At 50.4% G+C, this 25,578-nt stretch overlaps 4 protein-coding genes across 10 annotated transcripts in view; all 4 read left to right on the top strand.

Annotated features, from left to right (window-relative positions):
- corin (corin, serine peptidase) overlaps positions 1-12,850 on the top strand; it is a 15,231-nt gene extending 2,381 nt beyond the window's left edge. Inside the window, exons 2-24 of one of the 3 annotated variants that reach the window (XM_029526031.1) lie at positions 732-882; positions 1,704-2,030; positions 2,709-2,820; positions 2,893-2,997; positions 3,275-3,495; positions 3,594-3,707; positions 4,062-4,169; positions 4,322-4,432; positions 4,601-4,720; positions 5,468-5,572; positions 5,696-5,927; positions 6,249-6,391; positions 6,496-6,603; positions 6,682-6,795; positions 6,885-6,995; positions 7,472-7,595; positions 8,027-8,155; positions 9,114-9,163; positions 9,255-9,441; positions 9,524-9,686; positions 9,762-9,870; positions 9,968-10,101; positions 10,295-12,850. In XM_029526031.1, the coding sequence (XP_029381891.1) occupies positions 732-882; positions 1,704-2,030; positions 2,709-2,820; positions 2,893-2,997; positions 3,275-3,495; positions 3,594-3,707; positions 4,062-4,169; positions 4,322-4,432; positions 4,601-4,720; positions 5,468-5,572; positions 5,696-5,927; positions 6,249-6,391; positions 6,496-6,603; positions 6,682-6,795; positions 6,885-6,995; positions 7,472-7,595; positions 8,027-8,155; positions 9,114-9,163; positions 9,255-9,441; positions 9,524-9,686; positions 9,762-9,870; positions 9,968-10,101; positions 10,295-10,477 (3,261 nt within the window). In that variant the 3' untranslated portion in view covers positions 10,478-12,850. Of the gene's footprint in view, positions 1-731; positions 883-1,703; positions 2,031-2,708; positions 2,821-2,892; positions 2,998-3,274; positions 3,496-3,590; positions 3,708-4,061; positions 4,170-4,321; positions 4,433-4,600; positions 4,721-5,467; positions 5,573-5,695; positions 5,928-6,248; positions 6,392-6,495; positions 6,604-6,681; positions 6,796-6,884; positions 6,996-7,471; positions 7,596-8,026; positions 8,156-9,113; positions 9,164-9,254; positions 9,442-9,523; positions 9,871-9,967; positions 10,102-10,294 lie in introns of all 3 variants that reach the window. The other 2 variants (XM_029526030.1, XM_029526029.1) reach the window with 2 other exon arrangements.
- A 529-nt stretch (positions 12,851-13,379) lies between these two features.
- LOC115058630 (sodium/hydrogen exchanger 9B2) lies at positions 13,380-18,070 on the top strand. 2 transcript variants are annotated; one of them, XM_029526057.1, is made up of 13 exons: positions 13,380-13,509; positions 13,990-14,058; positions 14,818-14,898; positions 15,171-15,267; positions 15,374-15,762; positions 15,961-16,088; positions 16,164-16,245; positions 16,541-16,813; positions 16,895-17,044; positions 17,150-17,258; positions 17,337-17,473; positions 17,570-17,744; positions 17,834-18,070. In XM_029526057.1, exons 2-13 carry the CDS (start codon positions 13,990-13,992, stop codon positions 17,920-17,922), a joined length of 1,779 nt encoding a protein of 592 aa, XP_029381917.1. In that variant the 5' UTR covers positions 13,380-13,509; the 3' UTR covers positions 17,923-18,070. The 2 variants fall into 2 exon arrangements, with proteins under 2 accessions (XP_029381917.1, XP_029381918.1); XM_029526058.1 differs by lacking the exons at positions 13,380-13,509; positions 13,990-14,058; positions 14,818-14,898; positions 15,171-15,267 and having other exon boundaries at positions 15,405-15,545; positions 15,620-15,762.
- Positions 18,071-19,027: 957 nt separating this feature from the next.
- On the top strand, positions 19,028-24,949 carry znhit1 (zinc finger, HIT-type containing 1). 2 transcript variants are annotated; one of them, XM_029526095.1, is made up of 8 exons: positions 19,028-19,166; positions 19,556-20,048; positions 22,217-22,286; positions 24,044-24,141; positions 24,246-24,321; positions 24,398-24,477; positions 24,554-24,723; positions 24,794-24,949. In XM_029526095.1, the coding sequence occupies exons 3-8, from the start codon at positions 22,262-22,264 to the stop codon at positions 24,813-24,815; spliced, it is 471 nt and encodes a 156-aa protein (XP_029381955.1). In that variant the 5' UTR covers positions 19,028-19,166; positions 19,556-20,048; positions 22,217-22,261; the 3' UTR covers positions 24,816-24,949. The 2 variants fall into 2 exon arrangements, with proteins under 2 accessions (XP_029381955.1, XP_029381956.1); XM_029526096.1 differs by lacking the exon at positions 19,556-20,048 and having other exon boundaries at positions 19,055-19,166.
- LOC115058638 (alpha-(1,3)-fucosyltransferase 9-like) lies at positions 19,056-21,823 on the top strand. Of its 3 annotated transcripts, none has more exons than XM_029526069.1 (4): positions 19,125-19,166; positions 19,556-19,650; positions 19,840-20,048; positions 20,556-21,823. In XM_029526069.1, the coding sequence occupies exons 3-4, from the start codon at positions 19,943-19,945 to the stop codon at positions 21,671-21,673; spliced, it is 1,224 nt and encodes a 407-aa protein (XP_029381929.1). In that variant the 5' UTR covers positions 19,125-19,166; positions 19,556-19,650; positions 19,840-19,942; the 3' UTR covers positions 21,674-21,823. The 3 variants fall into 3 exon arrangements, with proteins under 3 accessions (XP_029381931.1, XP_029381929.1, XP_029381930.1); XM_029526070.1 differs by having other exon boundaries at positions 19,131-19,166; positions 19,837-20,048; XM_029526071.1 differs by lacking the exons at positions 19,556-19,650; positions 19,840-20,048 and having other exon boundaries at positions 19,056-19,166.
- Positions 24,950-25,578: the final 629 nt, after the last annotated feature.

Genomic DNA, 25,578 nt, shown 5'->3' with positions numbered 1-25,578 from the left:
CCCCCTCAACAGTAAAAATAACCTGGGGGGGGTGGCATTTCAGTCCCAGTTTCCAAAACGCCTCCTCTTCCCCCTCTGTAAGTGTTTCCTGAAATCTCATAACACTGTCTGGTCCTGATGTGTCCTGGTCCTGATGTATCGTGTCCTGGTTCTGATGTGTCCTGGTTCTGATGTGTCCTGGTCCTGATGTGTCCTGTCTGGTCCTGATGTGTCCTGGTCCTGATGTATCCTGGTTCTGATGTATCGTGTCCTGGTTCTGATGTGTCCTGTCTGGTCCTGATGTGTCCTGTCCTGGTTCTGATGTATTGTGTCCTGGTTCTGATGTGTCCTGTCCTGGTCCTGATGTGTCCTGGTTCTGATGTGTCCTGGTTCTGATGTGTCCTGGTTCTGATGTGTCCTGGTCCTGATGTGTCCTGGTTCTGATGTATCGTGTCCTGGTTCTAATGTATCGTGTCCTGGTTCTGATGTATCGTGTCCTGGTCCTGATGTGTCCTGTCCGGTCCTGATGTGTCCTGTCTGGTCCTGATGTGTCCTGTCTGGTTCTGATGTGTCCTGGTTCTGATGTGTCCTGGTTCTGATGTGTCCTGGTCCTGATGTGTCCTGGTTCTGATGTATCGTGTCCTGGTCCTGATGTGTCCTGTCTGGTTCTGATGTGTCCTGGTCCTGATGTGTCCGGTCCTGATGTGTCCTGGTTCTGATGTATCGTGTCCTGGTCCTGATGTGTCCTCCAGACTCCGGCTCAAGGACCTGAGACAGGGATGGGCGGGGAGGCGTGTCCTCAGAAGCTGGGATCGTCCAATCACCTTCGACTCCTGCTGTACATCCTGGTTCCTGCTGTGAGCCTGCTGGGCGGCCTGCTGCTGCTCATCCTGGCCCTGACAGGTACAGGAACACACACTCAGGGGCAGGAGGACAGAAAGTCTTATTCTTTAGTTCATACACAGGCAGTGTGTGTGTGTGTGTGTGTGTGTCGAGCTTCCTCTCGTCACCATGACAGCGAGGGGTCCCTCAGCCAATCAGAAACTGAATTACAGAAAGAATTTCAAATATTTACAGACAGGTAATAAAAGCCTCTCCTCTGTTGTCCCCCTCCTTTGTGGTTTTTGTCTCTCATTCTTTTATTTCCTTCCTCACTTACTTCATTTCTTCGTCTTCGTCCTCGTCCTCGTCCTCGTCATCTCTCCTCCTCCGTCCTCGGCTTTCTGCTGTCACGTTTGTCCTTATTCCTTGCCTTCGTCTTTCTTTCTTTCTGGCTTCACACTGAGCTCTTTTTCTTCCTCAGTTCATTAGACACACAGTCTGTCATAAAGCTGTGTGTGTCTTTGTGTGTCTGTGTGTGTGTCCCCTCCGTCCCCTCCCCCCGCTCAGTGATGTCTCAGGGTCACGTCAGAGAAACTAAAGATTCTGGCGGTCTGGTTCTGAGCTCCGGGTCCATTTGGACCACAGTCCCAGACCGGAGCAGTGATCCCCAACCCTCCTCTTCAAATGTATGCCCACTGCTGTGAGTGTGTGACAGATGTAAACATGTCAGTCTGTCTTCTTCACCATGGCAACTGAATCACCCAGACACAGATTACAGATTACCATCGAACATGCACACGTGTGTGAACTGACGTCACCTTCATCATGACGATGAAGATGATGATGGAGGGTTATAATCCGTTGGAATGTGGCCTTTCAGTTGAGTCCTTCCTGTTTTTCAGGTATATTTAGCAGCAGCCTCTTGGACCCCCCCTCCCTCCCCTCACCTGAACCCGTTGCGGGCAGTGACCCTGGTTACCACAGCAACAGCACAAACCCACCCCCCCCCCTCGAGGTGGATAGCGTCACCTATGCACTAACACGCCACAGCACCGATGACATCACGCATCACAGCAAGAGCACATCTGCTGCGTCCACCAGCGTGCCGACACCTTCCTCCTCTCAGGCCACGCCCACACAGCCATACACCAGACCACCTGAGTGGCTGACGTCCGTGACATCACAGAGCACCACCTGGCTGGTGAGCACCGCCGCGGCTCCTGACACTGGTAAGAACAGGACAGGAATCAGCAATGGCTCATGGGATGTGTAGTCCCAGTGTGGACACACTCCATGTCCCAAACAAACTACAAATCCCAGAATCCTCTGGAGTCTCTACTGTCTTCACTGTCTCTGATGTGCCGTCCTTTTCTGTCAAACTCTGAGAATCTGATTAGTCTCATTACTGGGGGACAGAGACTCTGAGCTGAATTCAGATTTACTGTCCTCTATTCTCCTCTACTGACGGACTGTGTGTGTCTGTGTGTGTGTGAGATGATTCATGCTTCGTTTAGTTTCTCTTTTAAATTCCTCCCACCGCTGTGTGTCTGTCCGTCCGCTGTCCTTCAGCGTCTGTCTCTGTTAATGTGTATTGGAGGTGAATGTTAATGAGCTCCACTCTGTTCTGTCCTCTGATTGGACGGTATGAGCAGTTAGCGTTAGCTGCTAAGTGTTGGACAGTTGATGTGATTGTGTAACGTGTTTGTTGTTTGCTGTCAGGTCAAAAAGCAGCAAAATGTTTTCCAGGTTCAGACTCTGATGTTGATGAACAAACGTTCTGCAGATGAAAAAAAACTGTCTGAAGTGGAGACTTTAAAAACACGAACTGAGTCATGATGTGACCTTCAGACTGGAACATGACGACCGTCCTCAGATTTGTTGTGAGCTGCTTCACTCTCGGTCCTCAGGAGGCTGTCAGCTGATCACGGAGCCTCAGTGTCACATGCTGCCCTACAATCAGACGTGGCTGTCGTCCTCCGTCGCCGTGGTGAAGAGCTCGGAGGTGGAAATGTTGCTAAGGTAACTGGATCCAAACACACGTGTTCCTGCCGGCGGGTGGACGTGTGGACTCAGGCCTGCTGTGTGTTGCAGGTTCTTCAGTTACCTCAGCAGACTGTCCTGCTACAGACACATCATGCTGTTCGGCTGCTCGCTGGCGCTGCCCGAGTGCATCGCTGCCGCCGAAACACACAGCAGGTAACACAACAACACCACAAAATCAACACAGCAGGCACACACAGGCTGATGAGACTGTTGGTTCTCAGCTGTCCGCTGTAAGTGGGACAACGTGTGTGTGTGTGTGTGTGTGTGTGTGTGTGTGTGTTGAAACTCTAGGCTAATAATAACAACCTCACACACTCTAAATTAGGAACTCGCACTCCCCTCTCTTTAACCTTTGACCTCTGACTTATGGGAATGGAGAAGGCTGATGGGAATTGTTATTTTATTGTTGCATGCCTGTGTGTGTGTGCAGGCAGGTTGTGTTGCCCTGTGCGTCATTCTGCGAAGCGGCGAGGGAAGGCTGTGAGCCCGTCCTTCAGATGGTCAACGTGTCCTGGCCCGACTTCCTGCGCTGCTCTCAGTTCAGCAACGTCACCGCCGCCCCGCCACCTTCATCATCATTATCACCCATGACAACAGCAAGTCCCGCCCCTCCCGCCTGTTACACGCCACAACAGATCAAAGGGAAGCCATGTGAGTAAAAACTCGCACACACACACACACACACACACACATCGGTACATGAAACTCCAAACTGATTAAGTTCTGCCTTCTCTCTGATTGGTCAGCAGCTGTGTGCGGTGGGAGAGACCACTTCCTGTGTGCGACAGGAATTTGCATCCCCCAGAAACTGGTGTGTAACGGCTACAATGACTGTGACGACTGGAGCGACGAGACACACTGCGGTGAACGCACACACACGTAGATTGTATTGTGGCGTGTGTAAATAGCAGGGTAGTTTTATGCTCGTTGCCGCGGTAACATGTTTGCAGGTGACTGATTGGACCTTCATGACTGTTGTTGTGACGGAGTTGGTCGTCGTGGCAACATAAAGAAACTCGATTGAGAGCAGTGGAATGTTAGAGAGAGTTTCCTCTTTGTCTGTTTGTCTCTTGCCCTCTCTCTGACCTCTGACCTCTGACCTTTTGATTACACACCTCTGAAGCTGAACAACGAGAGGAAAACGACAGATCAGTCAGCTGATCGGCGTCCACGGTTTATAGTCAGGACCCGACCTGATCTGGTTTCTCTCTCTCCAGTGTGCACAGACGGAGAGTTTCAGTGTCACACCGGCCGCTGTCTCTCGCCCGCTCTGGTGTGTGATGGTTATGACGACTGTGGAGATCTGAGCGATGAACGCAACTGTGGTGAGACACACACAGACACACAGTATCAGTGTTGGGGGTTTCCTGTGTCTCCCAGCTGTTAACTCAGGGACTTTTATTTTGGCGAGCAGCGTCCACACAGGCTGATATCTGATGTTAACCACCACTGTGTGTGTGTCTGTGTGCGTTTTCAGTGTGTGATCTGAGCCACGAGCATCGTTGTGGTGATGGTCGTTGTGTGTCCAGAAACTGGTTGTGTGATGGAGACAACGACTGCCTGGACAAAACTGACGAGCTGAACTGCTGTGAGACACTGAAGACGTTGTTGTTGTTGTTGTTGTGTAATTATTATTATCTACATGAAATACAGCTGAAATGAACTGATTAACACTGAATTAAATCTGCCTGTCTCCCTGTCTGTCTCCCTGCCTGTCTCCCTGCCTGTCTCCCTGTCTGTCTCTCTGTGTGTGCAGCCTGTAGGAGTCAGGGTTTGTTGGAGTGCAGGAACGGTCAGTGTATTCCTTCAGCGTTTCGTTGTGATGGCGAGGACGACTGTAAGGACGGCAGTGACGAGGAGCACTGCAGCAGAGAGAGTGAGACGTCGTCTTCACAACACCGTCTCTGATCCATCCCTGATCCGTCCCTGATCCGTCCCTGATCCGTCTCTGATCCGTCTCTCATCCGTCCCTGATCCGTCTCTGATCCGTCTCTGATCCGTCTCTCATCCGTCTCTGATCCGTCTCTGATCCGTCTCTGATTTGTCTCTGATCCGTCTCTGATCCGTCTCTGATCTGTCTCTCATCTGTCTCTCATCTGTCCCTGATCCGTCTCTGATCCGTCTCTGATCCGTCTCTGATCTGTCTCTGATCTGTCTCTGATCCGTCTCTGATTTATCTCTGATCCGTCCCTGATCCGTCTCTGATCCGTCTCTGATCCGTTTCTGATCCGTCTCTGATCTGTCTCTGATCCGTCTCTCATCCGTCCCTGATCCGTCTCTGATCCGTCTCTGATCCGTCTCTGATCCGTCTCTGATCTGTCTCTGATCTGTCTCTGATCCGTCTCTCATCCGTCTCTGATCCGTCTCTGATCCGTCTCTGATCCGTCTCTGATCCGTCTCTGATCTGTCTCTCATCTGTCTCTCATCCGTCCCTGATCCGTCTCTGATCCGTCCCTGATCAGTCTCTGATCTGTCTCTGATCCGTCTCTGATCCGTCCCTGATCTGTCTCTGATCTGTCTCTCATCTGTCTCTCATCCGTCCCTGATCCGTCTCTGATCTGTCTCTGATCTGTCTCTGATCCGTCCCTGTCCTCCCCCTCACCACTGTGTGTGTCCTTTCCAGCTCAGGGTGTGTGTGTTCCTGGTCAGCCCAGCTGCATCGCTCCTTCCTGTCCCACGGCGTGTGTCGGAGGAAACGCTGCGTGTGACCCCCGAAACCACAACTGCAGTGAGTCCACACACACACACACACACACACACACACACACACACAGACACACACTGATTTTACTGATACAGGAGGAGTTCACCTGTCTGTCCCCTGTCTGTCCCCCTGTCTCTCTCTGTCCAGCTCGCTGTGAGCCCATCAGTCTGGAGCTGTGTATGAATCTTCCATACAACCTGACCAGCTTCCCAAACTTCCTGGGACATCTGTCTCAGAGGGAGACGTCCGTGTCCTGGGAGTCCTCGTTGTTCCCGGCTCTGGTCCAGACCGGATGCTACCAGTACCTGATGTTCTACGCCTGCACGCTGCTGGTTCCAAAGTGTGACCCCGTCAGTCTGCAGAAGGTCCCGCCCTGCAGGTCGTCCCCCTGTCCGTCCAACAGTCCCTTAGTCTGGCACTTAGCCACCTCTGTCCCTTCGTCACCCTGTCTCTCTCTCTCTGTCTGTCTCTCCTGTCTCTCTCTCTCCCTCCTTCTGTCTTTCTGTCTCTCGCTCCCTCCTGTCCTGATGTCTCTCTCTCTGTCTCTCGCTCCCTCCTGTCCTCCTGTCTCTATCTCTGTCTGTCTTTCTCCCTCCTTCTGTCCTCCTGTCTCTCTCTCTCTGTCTCACTCTCCCTTCTGTCCTCCTGTCTCTCTCTCTGTCTCTCTCTCGCTCTTGTCCTCACGTCTCTCCCCCTGCAGGTCATTGTGTCGTAGTGCGAAGGAGAAGTGTGAGTCGGTGCTCGGCATTGTGGGATTGCAGTGGCCCGAGGACTCGGACTGCAGCCAGTTTCCGGAGGACGGGGGAAACGCGACGTGTCTCCTGCCGGAGCCTGGAGTGGACGGTACGGACGCGTCGTCCCCGTGACGTTGCTGAGTGTGTGTTACTTTCGGCCTCGTTCAGATGCTAACCTTGTTGTTGTTTTTGGATGCGTTGCCGTGGTGACAGAATGCTCGCCCAGTCACTTCAAGTGTCGGTCGGGACGCTGCGTCCTGGCGTCCAAACGCTGCGACGGACATCTGGACTGTGACGACCACAGCGATGAAGACGACTGCGGTGAGACGCGGGACACATTTCAGATTCAGTCCCCTTGGCCTGGGGGACGCTGTGATGTCACATATCCGTCTCCGACAGGCTGTTCTGAGCGCGCTCTGTGGGAGTGTCCCGGCAGTAACGTCTGCATCAAAGCCAGTATGATCTGTGACGGCTTCCCCGACTGTCCTCTGCTGGTGGACGAGGACAACTGCTGTGAGACACCTTCATCATCATCATCATTGATCAGTGACATCATCGTCTGATGATGTCACTGATCAATAATATCCATGGCGTGTCCTCAGCTGTCTGCAGAGACAACGAGCTGTCCTGTAACAACCATCAGTGTGTCCATCGGACTCTGTGGTGTGACGGCAGGAAGGACTGCAGGGACAGTTCAGACGAGTGGGACTGTGGTAACACACAGACACACACAGACACACACTGAGAGAGACTGACACACACAGACACACACAGACACACACTGAGAGAGACTGACACACACAGACACACACTGAGAGAGACAGACACACACAGACACACACACAAATACAAAGGTATGTGTTTGTATCCTCCAATGTCTATATTATCTGATCAGTCGTTGATCAGTCTTCTGATCGGTCGTTGATCAGTCATTGATCAGTCTTTGATCAGTCTTCTGATCGGTCGTTGATCAGTCGTTGATCAGTCTTCTGATCGGTCGTTGATCAGTCGTTGATCAGTCTTTGATCAGTCTTCTGATCGGTCGTTGATCAGTCATTGATCAGTCATTGATCAGTCTTTGATCAGTCTTCTGATCGGTCGTTGATCAGTCGTTGATCAGTGGTTGATCGGTCGTTGATCAGTCTTTGATCAGTCTTCTGATGGGTGTATTGATCTGCTCCGTCCTCAGTGTCTCTGTCCGATGGATCAGGTCCCGTCCTCACCGTCTTCAGGACGGCAGCAGAGTATCAGATCTGTGCTGACGAGTGGAACCACCAGCTGAGTCACCTGACCTGCAGACAGCTGGGCCTAGGGTAAGGTCAGTAACACACACAGACGCACACAGACACACACAGACACACACTGACACACTGAGGCACTGAGGCACTGACACACACTGACACACACTGAGGCACACTGAGGCACAGACACACACTGACACACTGAGGCACAGACACACACTGACACACACTGACACGCACTGAGGCACTGACACACACTGACACACACTGAGGCACACTGAGGCACACTGAGGCACAGACACACACTGAGGCACACTGAGGCACAGACACACACTGACACGCACTGAGGCACTGACACACACTGACACACACTGAGGCACACTGACACACACTGACACACACTGAGGCACAGACACACACTGACACACACTGACACACTGAGGCACTGACACACACTGACACACACTCTTTGTGACAGATTAACACACTCTGTCCCTCTGCAGGGTTCCCTCCTCTGTTTCCATGGTAACAGACCAGCCCGGTGTCCCGGGCCGTCGTCGTTGGTTACACGTCCACCCTGAGTGGAACCAGAGGAACGGTTCTGCTCTGCAGGCCCGACTGGAGAAGAGGAGGTAACAGAACCGACTGGACTGGACACAGTCCTGGTCCTGGTCCTGGTCCCGGTCCTGGTCTTGGTCCTGGTCCTGGTCCCGGTCTTGGTCCTGGTCCTGGTCTTGGTCCCGGTCTTGGTCCCGGTCTTGGTCCTGGTCCTGGTCCCGGTCTTGGTCCTGGTCCTGGTCTTGGTCCCGGTCTTGGTCCCGGTCTTGGTCCTGGTCCTGGTCCTGGTCTTGGTCCTGGTCCTGGTCTTGGTCCCGGTCCTGGTCCCGGTCTTGGTCCTGGTCCTGGTCCTGGTCTTGGTCCCGGTCCTGGTCCTGGTCCTGGTCTTGGTCCTGGTCTTGGTCCCGGTCCTGGTCCCGGTCCTGGTCTTGGTCCCGGTCTTGGTCTTGGTCCTGGTCCTGGACCTGGACCTGGTCCTGGTCTTGGTCCCGGTCCTGGTCCTGGTCCCGGTCCCGGTCCTGGTCCTGGTCTTGGTCCCGGTCCCGGTCCCGGTCTTGGTCCTGGTCCTGGTCCTGGTCCTGGTCCCGGTCCCGGTCCCGGTCTTGGTCCTGGTCTTGGTCCCGGTCCTGGTCCCGGTCCTGGTCTTGGTCCCGGTCTTGGTCCCGGTCTTGGTCCTGGTCCTGGTCCCGGTCCTGGTCTTGGTCCCGGTCCCGGTCCCGGTCCCGGTCCTGGTCTTGGTCCCGGTCTTGGTCCTGGTCCTGGTCTTGGTCCCGGTCTTGGTCCCGGTCTTGGTCCTGGTCCCGGTCCTGGTCCCGGTCCTGGTCCCGGTCTTGGTCCCGGTCTTGGTCCCGGTCTTGGTCCCGGTCCTGGTCCCGGTCTTGGTCCCGGTCTTGGTCCCGGTCTTGGTCCTGGTCCTGGTCTTGGTCCCGGTCTTGGTCCCGGTCCCGGTCCTGGTCCTGGTCCTGGTCTGGTTTAACTGTCCATTTCTGAGAACAGCCTTTGACCCCGCCCCCTCCCCCTCCCCCCCCACAGCCACGCCTGTCACTCCAGGAAGAGGGTGTCGTTGGTCTGTACCAGAGAAGGTGATTCTTCCTGTTTTATTGTCAAATGTTCAATGTAGAGTTATTGATTATTGATGATTGATGAAGGGACTCCTCCCTCTTTGTTTGTTAGAGTGCGGTCTCCGCCCAGCAGTGGGCATGTACTCCCACAGGAAGAAGAGGATTCTGGGAGGGCGGGTGTCCCGGCGGGGGGCGTGGCCTTGGCAGTGCTCGCTGCAGAGCGGGCAGAGCGGACACGTCTGCGGCTGCGTCCTGATCGCCCAGAGGTGGGCTCTGACCGTCGCACACTGCTTTGAGGGGTGAGATGGGGGGCGTGGTCAGAGGAGGTGGGGGCGGGGTCAGGTGGCAGCTGTGGCGGTAACGTGACTGTCGTCCCCCCAGGAGGGAGAGTCCGGAGCTCTGGAAGGTGGTCCTGGGTCTGAACAACCTGGACCACCCGGGGGGCCAAAGTCAGACTCAGGGGGTCCGTGCGATCATCGTTCACCCGCGATACAACCGCGCCGTGGTCGACTACGACATCAGCGTGGTGCAGCTGGACTCAGAGGTCAGAGGTCACACACTGGGTATTGATTATGGGCCCCAATGGACCGCTTTGATGGGCCTGTCTTGGCGTTGGCAGGTGGAAGAGACGCCGTTCGTCAGACCCGTCTGTCTCCCTCAGCTCGGACAGACGCCGTCACCTGACTCCTACTGTTACATCACAGGCTGGGGTCACATGGGCAACAGGAGTACGTACACACACACACCTGCCTGAATGTACTTGTGGGGACGCTCATTTTGTTCAGTTGTACCTGTGTGTGTCTGTGTGATTGTGTGATTGTGTAGTGCCCTTTAAGCTGCAGGAGGGGGAGGTCCGGATCATCTCTCTGACTCAGTGCCAGTCATACTTCGACATGAAAACCATCACTCCCAGAATGCTTTGCGCCGGTTACGATGCTGGAACGGTCGACTCCTGCATGGTAACTTCTGAGCTAACAGCTAAGCTAACAAAACGCCCCAGTTTAATCGATATTTGTCATTTTGTTCAGTTAAACTGAATGAAATAAAAAACGAATGGAGCTGACTTTGGTTTGTTTTAAAAGCAGGTCAGGTTTAGTTTCGGTGCTGATGTTTTCGCCGTTGTTTGTGTCGACACTGTTTGTGTGTGTTAAGGGTGACAGCGGCGGCCCGTTGGTGTGTGAGGACGGCGGCGGCCGCTGGACGTTGTTTGGCCTGACGTCGTGGGGCAGCGTCTGCTTCAGCAAAGTCCTCGGACCTGGAGTTTACAGCAACGTAACACACTTCACTCCCTGGATACAACAACAGATTTACATTCACACATACCTGACTGACTAACACACACACACAAGCTGTTTCATTCCAGGAGGAAATGATGTCATCGTCCCTCTCACACCTTCACTTCCTCTACCTGTGCCTATATCTAAACTGATAGCCTTCAGATGCTAACTGCTGTGTGAGCAGTTGTGTTAACTCCTGTTACAGATGCTAACTTGTTAGCTAGTCGAGCTCGACATTCATGCAGCCGAACATTTCAGTTTGTTTTTATTTCCCCTTTTCAGTTAGAAAATGTTTGGAAGCAAATTAAGGCCAAAAACTATTGAACTGAGTAAACATGACAGAAAGCTTAATGTTGAAATTCAAACAAAAGATATTAAATACAGAAATGAAAAGTTTTATACTGAAAACTGAATTCAGGTGTTAAAAAAAAACCGACGTCTGAAAGAATGAAAGTGTTCAGCTGTCAGATTCATTTTAACCCCAGTTCAACTAAATAATTCTAAAAAAGTACACACAGGATGATCCAAAACCAGATAACAGATTATAAATGTTATTATTTTAGAAAGAAATACATATTTAAGTCTTACATGTCGTAATGTTTACTTCCTGTTTTATAAAAATATCAAAAGCTGCAGGGATTCCTGTTTTCATGTAGAATCTACTTTAGATCTAAAGTACGTTAAATTTTCACTTCTGCTTATTTATACGTTTTAGATTAATATTAATCATGAATATTTGTTTCCATTCACATTTAACAAGAAAATCTGTGATCATCGTCACATTTCTTCAGTTTGTTATGATTTTATTTTTATTTAACTGAGCTCATTGTTGTGTGTTTGTGTATGTGTTGCTGCATGTAACACACAAACACACACACAATTTATTTTACTTCCACAAATGTGGGCAACTTATTGGTCAACTGGGATTTAGTGACGTTCATGTTAGATTCTTCGTCTCAGCCATAATTCAGGTCAGGAGCATCTGGAGATTTTGTGCTGACAAAATAAGAGTGCCCCTCATAATTATTAAAGACAACAGTTACATTTCATCTTTGAGTCTCACACATTTCCACAAATAATTTATGTCGAGACAATGTTCTGTAACACTGACCTCGTCAACAACACAGAATACAACAGAGAACAAACTGAACTACAGATAAAACGACTGCAGCGTTTTCAGGCTGTTGATGAATGAGAATCATCATTTTGGTGGCTGATAATTCAAAATATACCAGCTGAGCAATATCTGACCAACAGTGCTGCTCTCTGTGAAGCCAAATGTAAAACAAGAAAAAGATGAGCTGCATCAAAAAATGAACATGTTGGAGTTCCCGTGACTTGAAGTCCCTTTATGATGTGTCATCAGGCTACAAACAGCTTCGACGGTTTTTAACATTTAATCACGTTCTAATGACACAACAGTAAATAAACAAAGATATGAAACATTTCTTCACATTAATAAACGTAAAATCTCTCAGCGCAGTTTATTACATGTTTATATAATGACTATAAGATTAAAGTGTTTATGAGAACTTTAAATGTTTTTAGGTCAAAAGTTAGCGCAGAAAAACAAAGTAAACGAAGAAGCTTAACTTAACGGTAACATTTAGGATAACATCAGTCTGGACTCATGATGTTAGCTTATGTTAACAGCTAACTGGTCAGATAGTAGCTACTGCTCACATTAGCTAGCAGACTTGCTAACACAAACTATTAACTGCCGACATAGAAGCACAACCGTAGCGTCCTGAACTTCTCAGTATATTTTTATAACGTTCACAAATGCCAGTAGTAAGCTACATTAGCTTTTGCAATGAGTGGATGAACCGTTTCAGTCCAGTTGTGTGACGGTTTTAACTGCTCAACAGGATAGCTGAATTAGCAGGCTTGGCTAATCTGGATATGAAGCTCTGAGTGCTGAGCCAACTTCATCGTGTTCATCTAATAATTCCATCTCTAACGGAAAAAGTCCAAAACACATCTGAACATCGCTGTCTGAAATCAAAACGAATGTTTCACTCGTGTGTGAAAGTGTGAACTTGGTTTGATTCGTTAAGAACTTTTCTTCTGAGTCACTTTAAAAATGTAGAAACAGGAAGTTTGATTTTTAGGCTCAGCTTTATAACGCAGCTCGACTCGTTGTCTGACTGACATCCAGAACATTCCGGGTGGTCGTTGTTGTCGTCGTCGTTGTGTTTGGTTTTTTAAGAATATTTTTCTACAGCTTTTTGTATGTCATGCTTCTTACACAGGGCTGTCAGTGTGTGTGTGTGATGTCACTTCCTGATTTAGCTGTTAGAACGGTCACAATGATGAAGAGTGTTATTGTTTGATATAGATTTAGTTCTTAATGAAGTGACTGCAGCCTAATGTTTGTGTAAACGGTGAATCTTTGGTTTGTATCACCTTCTGTCCCACCAATAAAAGTATACACACACTCTGTCCGCTCTGTGTGTGTTGTTTCCACTTCCTCTGGTCCATAAATAAGAATAGCAGACGTGTATTTTCAGATCAGTCAGTGTCACAGTCAGCTGAGTGACAGTTTATTATTTTATAACGGTGTAATCTCATCTGATTCTGACTCACTAAACGTTGTTTTCCGTTAAAACTCAGAATGTTTTGGTGTTTTTAGATAAAAACTAACCAGAGAAAGGTCGAACACAGAAAGTTCCTCATTTGAAATGCAGGAAAAATTTTTCTGTCTTGAAATTATCACGAAATGTGCCTTTAATTTGTATCTGTCAATCATGTGAGGGCTAAACATCAGGTCTGCTCTCACACACCTGCTATTATCTCGGAGATAATGAGGTGTTTGATTCTGAAGACGGCTGTGGACGCAGCGCTGCTGTGTGTGTGAGTGACAGCCTGGCATTAATGCCGTCCGCAGTGTGACACTGACCTGTGTTCCCATAATTCCAGGCTTTATAGTGTGTGTGATGTCTGTCATTTTGTAGAGCGACAAACACAACAGAGTTTAAACCATCTGTTATTAACGCACACAGACACACACTGTGTCGTGTTCTGGCTGATGACTAAGTTGTCAGTTGACTTTTTGTCTTCGGCTGAGCTGCAGCTCTGATTCTGCTGAAGGTAAGAGAAAGATGAAATCCTCAGTACGATGTAAAGTTCATTATGTTTGACGACCAGATTAATGATGAATGTCTGTTTATTTCCTTTGTGTCACACTTTCTGAATCATTTCCTGACATTTTCTGAGATGCTTTTTGTGTATATTACACAAATTATCATCCAAGCTCGAACTGAACTTGCAGCAGTTGGCTGCCTGAGAATAATTAGCTTGTTTTGTGAAAACATTTTATTGAGATCGGAAATAACTGGCCACGCTGTGAGCAGATCAGACGATCACTCCCTGTTTTTAGTTTGACTTTAAACCTGCAGGAGAATTTTCTTCACTTCAGCTCTGTACTTTTTTGAAGTCTATGGGAAAATGTCCCTCCTCTGACTGACATACTGTACCATGCAGTCAGGATAGAGCCACCTTCTCTAAATCTGGTTTGTTAGCTGGATGAATTCTGTGTCTGTCTTCACTAACATCTAAACGTGTCTGCAGATGATGGACGAAGAAGCTACCAAACGTTACGTGATGAGCAGCGAGAAGCAGAAAGAAGCTGCAGATCAGGTGACTCATCACACATTTACTGCCCTCTGCTGGACCAGCATTGTTTTACACCTTTTTAAAATAAAACAGGTGTGAACTGGATTTTAGCTCCACCCACCACCTGAAGTCAGAGCTCAGGTGTAACTGATGTTGTTAATGTGTGTGTTTGATCTTTTACAGTCTGATGTGGAGTCACACACACACACACACACTCCTGGTTTAATCATTAAATCAATTGAAACGATAAATTCTGTTGATTAACTGACAGAGATGGATGAAGTTTAAGAGAAGGAATGTGTAAACAGTTGTGTGTGTGTGTGTGTGTTAATGTTAAGAGGTCTTATCTTCAGACAACAATATAATGAAAACAATTATCGTTGACAAGAGGTTCATTCCTTCTATTAATCTGTGATGTTATCACTCACCTGGACAGGTAACACAAAGACGTGACAGATCCCTGTGAAGTGGAGCCAACACACACACACAGACACACACCATTGTACATCGTCCTCACTCTTCATTTGGTCCATTCATCTCCATGACGATAATTTTCGAATTTAAACTGATTAATTTGTTTGTAAAAACTTTATTAAATATTTCAGCTTCCTGTCGGATTCAGTCTTTATTTTTTATTTTTTATCTGAATAGAATTTGTGCTCAATCAGAAGTTTATTTTATTTTTACTCTGGAGGAAACGAACTGAAGTCTGAGTACTGAGGACAAAGTTCATTCACTGTCAGTGTCTCTCTCTCTCTCTCTCTCTCTCTCTCTCTGGTAAAGCAAGGGAGTAAAGTTCAGGTCAGTCAGGAGGAGAGAGAGATCACCGTGCTGCCACAGAGGAAGACGGACGAGAGCGCCGAGGTGAGCGGCGCCAACACACAGTCCAGCTGTTGTTGTTGTTGTTGTTGTTGTTGACGATAAAGGACATCAGCAGGTTCAGTGTGGACAGCTGAGCTGCTGCAGAAACATCAGAAAAGAGAATAAACTGTTGTTGTTGTTCCATCCAGCTTTCCCTCTCTGGATCGTACACACCTGGATCTGTATACTTTTGGTCACGTGTTGCAGGTGTAGGGATACCTGTCCTTACTGCTGCTGATCTGTTACCATGGTGACCTGTGTGTGTCTGTGTGTAGATCATGGCGGCGTCGGAGTCGTCCTGTGGGTGTTGCGTCAGGCTGAGGGAGCGATGTCCTCGACCTCACGGACTCATCAGCCTGCTCATCACAAAAGGTGCAAACCCGGACCAGGACCAGGACCAGGACCAGGACCAGCAGGACTACTGGAATCACTCTGATCACCTGTGTGTGTGTGTGTGTGTGTGTGTGTGTGCGTGCAGTGTGTCTCTTCGCTCTGCTGTTCGGTGTCGTCTGGTCCATCACAGGAAGGGAGTGTTTACCAGGAGGAAACCTGTTCGGCATCATCATCCTCTTCATCTGCTCCGTGCTCGGAGGGAAACTGGTCGGAATGATCCAACTGCCCACGCTGCCCCCCTTCCCCCCCCCTGCTCGGTACGAACCGACCCTCCTTCAGCCAAAATGTCCCAGTCCACCTGAATCTGTACTGTGTGTGTCTGTGTGTGTAGGTATGTTGTTAGCGGGTCTGGTGTTGCGTAACGTTCCCTACATAACGGACGCCGTCTTCATCGACACTCATTGGTCTTCATCTCTGAGGAGCATCGCCCTGTCAATCATCCTGACCCGAGCCGGGCTGGGCCTCGACCCCTCGGTACCCGCACACAAACGCACAAACAAATCAAATCATTTGTATAGCGCCAAATCATAACAAGGTTACATCAAGGCACTTTACATACAGAGCAGGTCTGGACCAAACTCTGTATTAAATGATTTAAAGAGACCAACAGATCCCCGATGAGGAAGCACAAACAAACACACAACACAGGTTTAAACGTGTGTATGTTTGCAGGCATTGCGCCGGCTAAAGACGGTGTGTGTGCGTCTCGCCATCGGCCCCTGTGTGGTTGAAGCCTCCATCATTGCTGTGGTCTCTCACTTCCTGTTGGATCTGCCCTGGGTGTGGGGCTTCATCCTGGGGTAACACACACACACACACACACGCAGGTGCAGTGTGTTCTTACAGTACATAAATCTGTGTGTGTCTGTGTGTAGTTTTGTTCTGGCTGCAGTGTCTCCTGCCGTCGTGGTTCCCTCCATGTTGCTGCTGCAGAAGGAAGGTTACGGAGTGGAGAAGGTAAATCCTCATTACACTTCATCAGTCGGCCTCCAGGAGGCGCTGCAGGACCATCAGTGTGGAACCAGCAAACTAACCCACTTCACTGCCAGACCAACTCGACAACCTCCAGGAGAACCTCCAGGAGAACCTTCAGTCAGACCAGTAGAACACTAATAGAACAACCACATGAATAGTTCTGTGATGTGGAGGATGTTCTCCGGATGTTCTGTGACATTCTGTGATGCTCTTTTAAGTTCTCCGGATGTTCTGTGATGTTCTTTCACACTCTCCTGGCGTTCTGTGATGTTCTCAGGGAATCCCCACTCTGCTGATGGCTGCTGGGAGTTTTGATGATATTTTGGCCATAACAGGATTCTCCACCTGCCTGGGAATCGCCTTCTCTACAGGTGAGAGGAACAGCCTTCTCCCTCCTGTTCCGCCTGCCCTCCTCTGTTCTAAAGGCTATGTTTGTTCTGCAGGTTCTACATGGATGAACATCCTGAAGGGTCTCCTGGAGGTGGTGGGGGGGGTCATCGCGGGGCTGATTCTGGGTCTGTTCTTGTGCTGTTTCCCCAGCAGTGACCAGGTGTGGTTGGTTCTATCAGATCTGGACCATTCTCGGGTGTTGTGGTTTAATGTTCCCTGTTCTCTGTCCATCTCCCTGCAGGAGGACCTGGTTCTGAGGAGGACGCTCATGTTGTTGGGTCTGTCCATATTCTCGGTCTTTTTCAGTCAAGTGATTGGTTTTGCCGGAGCTGGTGGTCTCTGTACGCTGGTTCTGGCCTTCCTGGCAGCTCTGGGCTGGAAAACTGACAAGGTAACCCACAGGAGAACCAGAAACCACTTCAGTCTGGATCACATCAGGTTCCATATTCAGGCTCGTTGAAGCATTTGTGTTCTGAGTCTGGTTGCCCGCCTCCAGGCGCCGGTGGCAGCCATGTTGGGCCGATCGTGGGACGTGTTCCAGCCGCTCCTGTTTGGTCTGATCGGAGCAGAGATCACCATAGCGAAGCTCAGTCCGAGCACTGTAGGTAAGAACCAGCGTAGAACCGAGTGTTGATGCAGACTGAAGTACGATAGAACCGTCGTCACCGTTGGTGTGTGTTCAGGTCTGGGATTGGCCTGCATCAGCGTTGGTCTGGTGGTCCGTCTGTTGGTCACCTTCCTGCTGGTTCACTTCGGAGGGTTCAACCTGAAGGAGAAAGTCTTCATCGCTGTGGCCTGGCTGCCCAAAGCCACCGTTCAGGTCTGTGGGGACCCCAGAAGCCATCTGAGCAGGAACAGAACCTTCTAAGACCCCCAACGGTCCAGTTGATGAGTTGTTTGTGTGTTTATGTGTCAGGCCGCCATCGGCTCCAAGGCGTTGGACATGGCGAGGGAGGACAGAGACGAAGCCTTGATAAAGTATGGATTGGATGTGCTAACGTTAGCTGTGTTAGCCATTCTGACAACGGCTCCCATTGGAGCGCTCGGTATCGGACTGGCGGGCCCACGCCTCCTTGCTCGGCAGGTCAAAGGTCAGCTCCATCTGAGTGAGGAGTAAAAGTCAAATGAGTTGAGTTCATTGATCATTTTGTTAACGTGACGTTTTTAATTTAAATGTCAGCAGGGGAGGCGGACGGGGAAGCCAGAACTCTGAGCAGCGACGGGACTGGACAGGAAAAAGACAACGTGACCCTGGAGAGCAAGCTCTGAGCTCTCTGATTGGACGGGACGCTCCCGCTGTGACTCTTTTGACTGTATGTGGTTGAAATGAACACAAAGCATTTTTCTGTTATTTTAAATGTTTAAACCTCACGTTGGGTTTTTCTGGCTGATCTGAGGTTCCATAAATAAAGAAGTATTAAACATTCAAACAGCGTGTGTTTTCATTATACTGTACTAACCGATCCATCTCAGTCGTCTCAGTCGGTCCCGGTCCTATTCCTGGTCCTGGTCCCAGTCACAGTCCTCTTGGGGCAGACTCAGTCTGACCTGTAGAACGTCACTGAGACGGTTTCCTGTTTGGAGCTCCAGATCTTCACGCTGAGATGACTTCCATAAGACAACAGCAGCAGTGGGGGTTAAAGGTCATCACATGTACAGACGAGTGTGTTCTCAGGGTGGGGCAGCCAGGCTCCACCCACCTGCACCATGGCAACCGTCAAACTGACCTCCAGCAGCGTGTACTGGTGTCACAACAAACATGGCTGCGGCGCCCTCAGTGTGAGTCAGCTACAAACCTCCACACAAACACACACTGCTGGTTTTTGTCAGGTGGAGCGACTTTGAAGTGTTACACAAAAGACACACAAACATCACACACCATGGTCCTCTTGGTCAGCTGGTTTCTTCTGTTGTCACGGTAACAGCTGTTGACCTGTCCCTCAGGTAGAGCAGTGATCCTCCCTGTGATGGAGGGACATGATGTCCGCCATGAAGGTCAGGGGTCAGGGAGAGTCGGCAGGTTCATCCTCAGCTCCGCCCCCTCTTCCTGTTTATTTCACCTTAAAGGAACCATCTCTTCACATTAGCTACTGCTAACATTAGCATTAGCAGCTATTTGCTGTCCAAAGCAGCAAACACCAGTTTAACATAAAACGATCCTCACCAGAGGAAGATGACGATGAAGGCTCATCAACAACAGCTGATGAGCCTCATAATGACTCTGATGTCTCTGCATTGTGTGTCTCTGTTGTGTGTCTGTGTGTGTCTCCACATCACAAACTGTTTGACGCAGAACAGCTTATCTTCCTCATCTCTCTTCCTGTTTTCTTGTTGCTCTGGGACACCGCAGAGGAAGAGAGGGGGTGGGACTGTAGAACAGATCGACATTCTCATCATTAGACGGAGGAGATGTCTCTGCTGCTCAGAGTCCACGCTGGGATCTGGACCAAACTGGACCAGTTTGGACCTCTGTGATCCGGCTCTCTGAGGTCTCTGCTGCTCGACACACCGAGGTGAGTCCACTTTGAACCAGACTGTCAGACCTGACCCTGGACTCTGTTAAACCTGATCCTGTACTCTGTTAAACCTGATCCTGTACTCTGTTAAACCTGATCCTGGACTCTGTTAAACCTGATCCTGGACTGGACTCTGTTAAACCTGATCCTGGACTCTTTCAGACCTGATACTGGACACTAACAGATCATAATAAATTGGGGGGTTTATGTCTTGATGAGCAGAATAAATATTCTGGAAATAAAAAAAAACACTTCCTGGAGTGTCAATGTGATCTCTGCAACACAAACACAACACATTGGTGTTAACGTGACCTTCACCACAAACGGTGACGTCACACCTCAGGCCCCTCCCTTTTCAAAGGAAGTGTCTGTGTCACGTCTTTCAGCTGGTTTGGTGCCTGTTTCTGATTGGTCAGCTGTTTTCACCGGTACACTTATCCAGGACCGAGCGGTCCCGGTCGAACACGAACGACGTCAGCAGGTCGGTAACGGCACGAGCCGTTTGCTCCTCTTCATTTTTTATCAGTTTTATTAATTCATAATTTATGTAAGTGCCATCTGCCCACATCGCTCATTTCTGCTGTTTTAACTCTGAGTCAGTTGTGTGTCAAAGTGTCAAAGTTCAAGGTACATTTTTTGTCATTTGTCTGACCCCGCCCCCTCCCAGCAGGTGGTGATGGGGGGCGGGGTCAGCTCCACCTGCAGCACCGAGACTGAAGCTGGATTAACTCCGCCTCCTTTGGTGGGGCGGAACTCCACTTCAAGTCCTGGAAATGTGGACTCCAGGCTGTAGACCATTTCTACAGGTGGGGGGTACAACCAGGACTGGGTTTACACACAGACACACACCTGAGCCAGTCCAACTTCAGAGATCAGCAGGTACGCCTCATGTTTCACTACTGGGCTCACTGGGCTAACTGGGCTAACTGGGAAAACTGGAGTAAAAGAGCTAACTGAGCTAATTGAGCTAATAGAGTCCAGATTCAGAGCGTTAATTGTCATGTGAACAGTAAAACAGTCTGCCCCCCCCCAGCAGACTACAATCGTCCGCGTTATATTCGTGCAACGAGCAACAGTAAGATAAAAGTAGACAGTAGAAGCTGAGCTAACTGAGCTAACGGAGCTAACTGAGGCCTCTGAAGGTCATTGAGCTGCTCAGCTGACCTGAGCTGCGTTGCTCCACCTGTCAGTCAAAGTGGCCACTCCCCCTATCCTCAGAGACTCTCACCTGAATGAAGACAGGATAAAATGCAGCAAACATCCAGAAGAAAAGGATTCAGTGTGTCGTCATAAATTCTCCAGGAGCCACGTTGGGTCTGTGGGGCTCAGTTCCTGGTGTAGGAACCGGTTTATCCTGGTTGTGTTAACGCGGTCTGTCCTCTCCAGGTCGGACCATGTTGGGACTCAGCTGCACGTCATCCCTGCGCCGCCTCGTCCTCGGCTTCCTGCTGATGTCGACTTCTCTGCTCTTCTTCTTCACGTACTACAAGTATGACTTCAAGTTCTCCTCTTCTGGCCTTGACATGAGGAGAGAGGACCTTAGCTGGTCCTGGGACCAGGACCGAGACCAGGACCGGGGCGTCAATGACACCGGTAGAGTGCAGTCAGAGCAGGACACCCTGCTCCTGATCTGGATGTGGCCGTTCGGCTCCCCATACGAACTGAGTTGCTCCATATTTAATGTCAGTACGTGCCAGCTAACGGCGGACCGGTCCACGTTCCCCCGAGCTCACGGCGTCCTGTTCCACCACCGGGACATCCGTCAGGACCTGGACAACATGCCCACTCTGCCGCGCCCCTGTTTCCAGAAATGGGTGTGGTCTAATATGGAGTCACCTGCAAACTCGGCTCCAATCCCCGAACTCAACAATATATTCAACTTGACGTGCAGCTATCGGCTGGACTCAAACATCCCGGTGCCTTATGGGTACTTGGAGCCGCTGACGACTCAGGACCGGAGCTTCCAGCTGCCGCCAAAGACCAAGCTGGTGTGTTGGATCGTGAGCAACTGGAACAGGAAGCACAGAAGAGTCCAGTACTACGAGGAGCTGAGACAACACGTCCAGATTCACGTTTACGGAGACGCTGTCGGCCAACCCGTCAGCGACCAGGACTACGCCCACATCGTGTCCAGCTGTAAGTTCTACCTGTCCTTTGAGAACTCCGTCCACAGAGACTACATCACCGAGAAGCTGTTCAGTCCCATGAACCTGGGAAGCGTCCCGGTCGTCATCGGCCCCCCAAGACAGAACTACGAGGACCACGTCCCTGCGGACTCTTTCATTCATGTGGACGACTTCTCCTCAGCGAAGGAGCTGGCGGACAGACTGAGCTACCTGGACGGGAACACGACGGAGTACAGGAAGTTGTTCACCTGGAGGCGAAGGTGGAAGGTGAAGAAGTCGTGGTTCGGCAGAGAACAGGCCTGCAGGACGTGTCTGTACCTGCACAGGAACAGACACGTCCAAGTTTTTCATGAACTCAACTCGTGGTTCTGGGGTTAGGCTGCAGCACAGGCCGGATGCTGAAACTGTTGCCACAGTAACCACGTGAGAAGTCATGACTTTGTCTTCCTGTCTGACTGACTGCAGATCGTTCAGCTCTCGTTTTCACTTCTGTCATCAAACACAAAATAAACTACGATTTCAACACCTGCTGGTTTCTTCTTCTGTTTACGTTCTTTGGTTGGATTGTTACAGATTATTGGTTCATCTTAATCTCAGGATTAACTGTCTCCGTGGCAACAGCACCCAGGTGGGCAGACTGCTCTGTCCTGATTGGCTCGTGCGGTGAAATGATAATCCTGATTTTGAGTGAAATTCACTGATTCTGCTGCCGATCCAGATTTTATTGTGTTTAATTTTTTTACCGCCAGGAGGCGATGAGGCTGAAAACGCGGATTGTCCCTTTAAGCTTCCCGTAGTTACTGTGACTACACTGAATGGAGGGTTTTTTTTTTTTTTTTTTTGGACAGAGAAATGGGCAGTTCTTTGAGCAGATGTTGTTCATTTCCGGTTCTACGTCATCCGTCTCTTCTTCCGTTGCAGCTTGTCCCTCCGCGGCTGCCGTAGAACCGGAAGTGAGAGGCGGACATGGTGCTGGAGAAGAAGGTCTCCGGTGAGTTCTTCACATTTCTGTTTCCTTTAATCGGTATTTAAGGCGCCAACAGACAGTCTGATCGTTCTGTTTTCTGTCTGCTGCTGCACGAATATTAACGAGCTAAACCGACTTAGCTGTCCTCAGTTCTGTCCTCAGCTCTGTCCCCGGTTCTGTCCTCGGTTCTGTCCTCAGTTCTGTCCTCAGCTCTGTCCTCGGTTCTGTCTTCGGTTCTGTCCTTAGTTCTGTCTTCAGTTCTGTCTTCGGTACTGTCCCCGGTTCTGTCTTCGGTTCTGTCCTTAGTTCTGTCTTCAGTTCTGTCTTCGGTACTGCCCCCAGTTCTGTCTTCGGTTCTGTCTTCGGTTCTGTCTTCGGTTCTGTCTTCGGTTCTGTCCTCAGCTCTGTCCTCAGCTCTGTCCTCAGTTCTGTCTTCAGTTCTGTCCCCGGTTCTGCCCCCGGTTCTGTCCCCGGTTCTGTCCCTTACAGGAAGTGTCTGTTGGTCTCTTTAAATAATCAGAACTGCTCTAATTGTAACTCTGTTATGATTTGGTGCTTTATAAATAAATCTGATTGACTCTGTCTCCCCCCCGTCTTCTCTCCTGTCTCACCCCATCTTCTCTCCTGTCTCACCCCATCCTCTCTCTCCTCTCTCTCTCTCCTGTCTCACCCCATCCTCTCTCTTCTCTCTCTCTCTCCTGTCTCACCCCATCCTCTCTCTTCTCTCTCTCTCTCCTGTCTCACCCCATCCTCTCTCTACCCTCTGTTTCCTGCCCCCCCCCGTCCTCTCTCCTCTCTCTCCCCCCTCTCTCTCCCCTCTGTTTCCTGTTTCACCCCATCCTCTCTCTCCCCTCTCTCTCCTGTCTCACCCCATCCTCTCTCCTCTCTCTCTCCTGTCTCACCCCATCCTCTCTCTCCCCTCTCTCTCCTGTCTCACCCCATCATCTCTCTCCCGTTTCCTGTCTCACCCCATCATCTCTCTACCCTCTGTTTCCTGCCCCCCCCCGTCCTCTCTCCTCTCTCTCTCTCTCCTGTCTCACCCCATCCTCTCTCCTCTCTCTCTCCTGTCTCACCCCATCCTCTCTCTCCTCTCTCTCATGTCTCACCCCATCCTCTCTCTCCTCTCTCTCATGTCTCACCCCATCCTCTCTCTCCCCTCTGTTTCCTGTCTCACCCCATCATCTCTCTCCCGTTTCCTGTCTCACCCCATCCTCTCTCTCCCCTCTCTCTCCCCTCTGTTTCCTGTCTCACCCCGTCCTCTCTCTCCCGTTTCCTGTCTCACCCCATCCTCTCTCTCCCCTCTGTTTCCTGCCCCCCCCGTCCTCTCTCCTCTCTCCCCTTTCTCTCCCCTCTGTTTCCTGTCTCACCCCGTCCTCTCTCTCCCGTTTCCTGTCTCACCCCATCCTCTCTCTCCCCTCTGTTTCCTGCCCCCCCGTCCTCTCTCCTCTCTCCCCTTTCTCTCCCCTCTCTCTCCCGTTTCCTGTCTCACCCCATCCTCTCTCTCCCCTCTGTTTCCTGCCCCCCCCCCCGTCCTCTCTCCTGTCTCATCCCATCCTCTCTCTCCACTCTTGTTTCCTGTCTCACCCCGTCCTCTCTCTCCACTCTGTTTCCTGTCTCACCCCGTCCTCTCTCTCCCGTTTCCTGTCTCACCCCGTCCTCTCTCTCCCGTTTCCTGTCTCACCCCGTCCTCTCTCTCCCGTTTCCTGTCTCACCCCATCATCTCTCTCCCGTTTCCTGTCTCACCCCATCCTCTCTCTCCCCTCTGTCTCCTGCCCCCCCAGCCCGAGTAGAGGCAGGACAGCGTCGGGTCCTGGATGAGGCCACCAGGCAGAGGAGGCTGACTCGGCAGTTGGAGGCTCTGGAGAAAGACAACTTCCAGGTCGGTGATTGGCTGACAGCAGTGATGTCATCAGCTAATTATTCCTGTTACTGTTCAGTGATTGGCTGTTTCATTTCGAGCTGCCGTGTGTTTGTCTCATCCAGGACGACCCTCTGTCCTCCCTCCCTCCCCCCGGACCGACCGCCCGTCTGCCAGCCTTCAGTGAGACAGAGGAGCCAGGTGAGCGTTTACAGTGACGTCATAGGGCGCCGCCGCCACATGCTCGTCCGCTGACTGTGTGCGTTTGTGTGTCCAGAGAAGAAGAAGAGGAAGACACGAGGCGATCACTTCAAACAGAGATTCAGGAAGAACTTCACCACCCTGCTCGAGGAGGAGGTGAGTCACAGCTCTGCTGCTCTCTCATTGGCCGATCGGCCGCCAGCCGACTCCTCCTCTGTTCTCTGATTGGCAGAACCTATCGGAAAAGCCGGAGCCCAACTACCTGTCAGCAGCAGCCCCTCCCTCACCGCTGCCCCCCCGTCACTTCTGCTGCGTTTGCGGTTTCCCGTCTCACTACACCTGCACCACCTGCGGGGGGCGCTACTGCAGCAGCAGGTGTCTGTGCACGCACCGAGAGACCAGGTAGGTGTGGGGGGACGCCGGGGGGACGTCCTCTCACCTGTCCCTCTGACGTCCTCCTCTGTCTCTGCAGGTGTTTGAAGTGGACGCTGTGAGTCCTGGCTCGTTGCCACGGTGATGGGGCTTCCACTTCCTCTTCCTGTTTGTTTGACTCAGTTTCACATTTAAAGAAACAAAAATCTCTGACTTTTTGAGAAAACTGAAAACATTTTGAAAATAAAGATTTTATTCCAAATTTGACTTCTGATCCATTTTAATAGCTCCATCTGTGATGTCATTATCATGAGTTTTACTTTTGACCAAACGCCCCGACTGGAAAAACCACAGGAAACAGAACCAGACCAACAGAAAACAGCTGATTTATTGATCTGATGTTCATGTTGAAGGTTTTGAACATTTAAATACAAACTCATGCAAAGCTTCACTGCAACAGCCCAACAACTCAAAGAACTCATGCTGTGGTTTCCATGACGACGGGGTGGTCACCGTATCAAAACAGGGGCTCGAGAGGCGGCGGAAAAGCGTTGGTGCCGCTCATTAAGAAACAGGGAACCCCGTCTGACCTCTGACCTCACAGAGCTGATGGTTCAGGTGTGAACCAAAGATCAGAACGTCAGAGGTGGGATCCTTAAGACTTCACCTTCCAGTCTGTGCCGCAGACGGGTACACAGAGAGAGAGAGAGAGAGAGACAGACAGGTAAAGACAGGGACGGGTACAGACAGAGAGAGAGACAGACAGACAGGTAAAGACAGAGACGGGTACAGACAGACAGAAAGAGAGAGAGAGAAAAAGACAGGTAAAGTCAGACAGGTACAGACAGAGAGAGACAGACAGGTAAAGACAGACAGGTACAGAGA

This window comes from Echeneis naucrates, chromosome 18, assembly GCF_900963305.1.
Source record: "Echeneis naucrates chromosome 18, fEcheNa1.1, whole genome shotgun sequence".
NCBI lineage: Eukaryota > Metazoa > Chordata > Actinopteri > Carangiformes > Echeneidae > Echeneis > Echeneis naucrates.
Note: the sequence above shows the minus strand (reverse complement) of the source record. Positions and strands in the feature narration are given on the sequence as shown.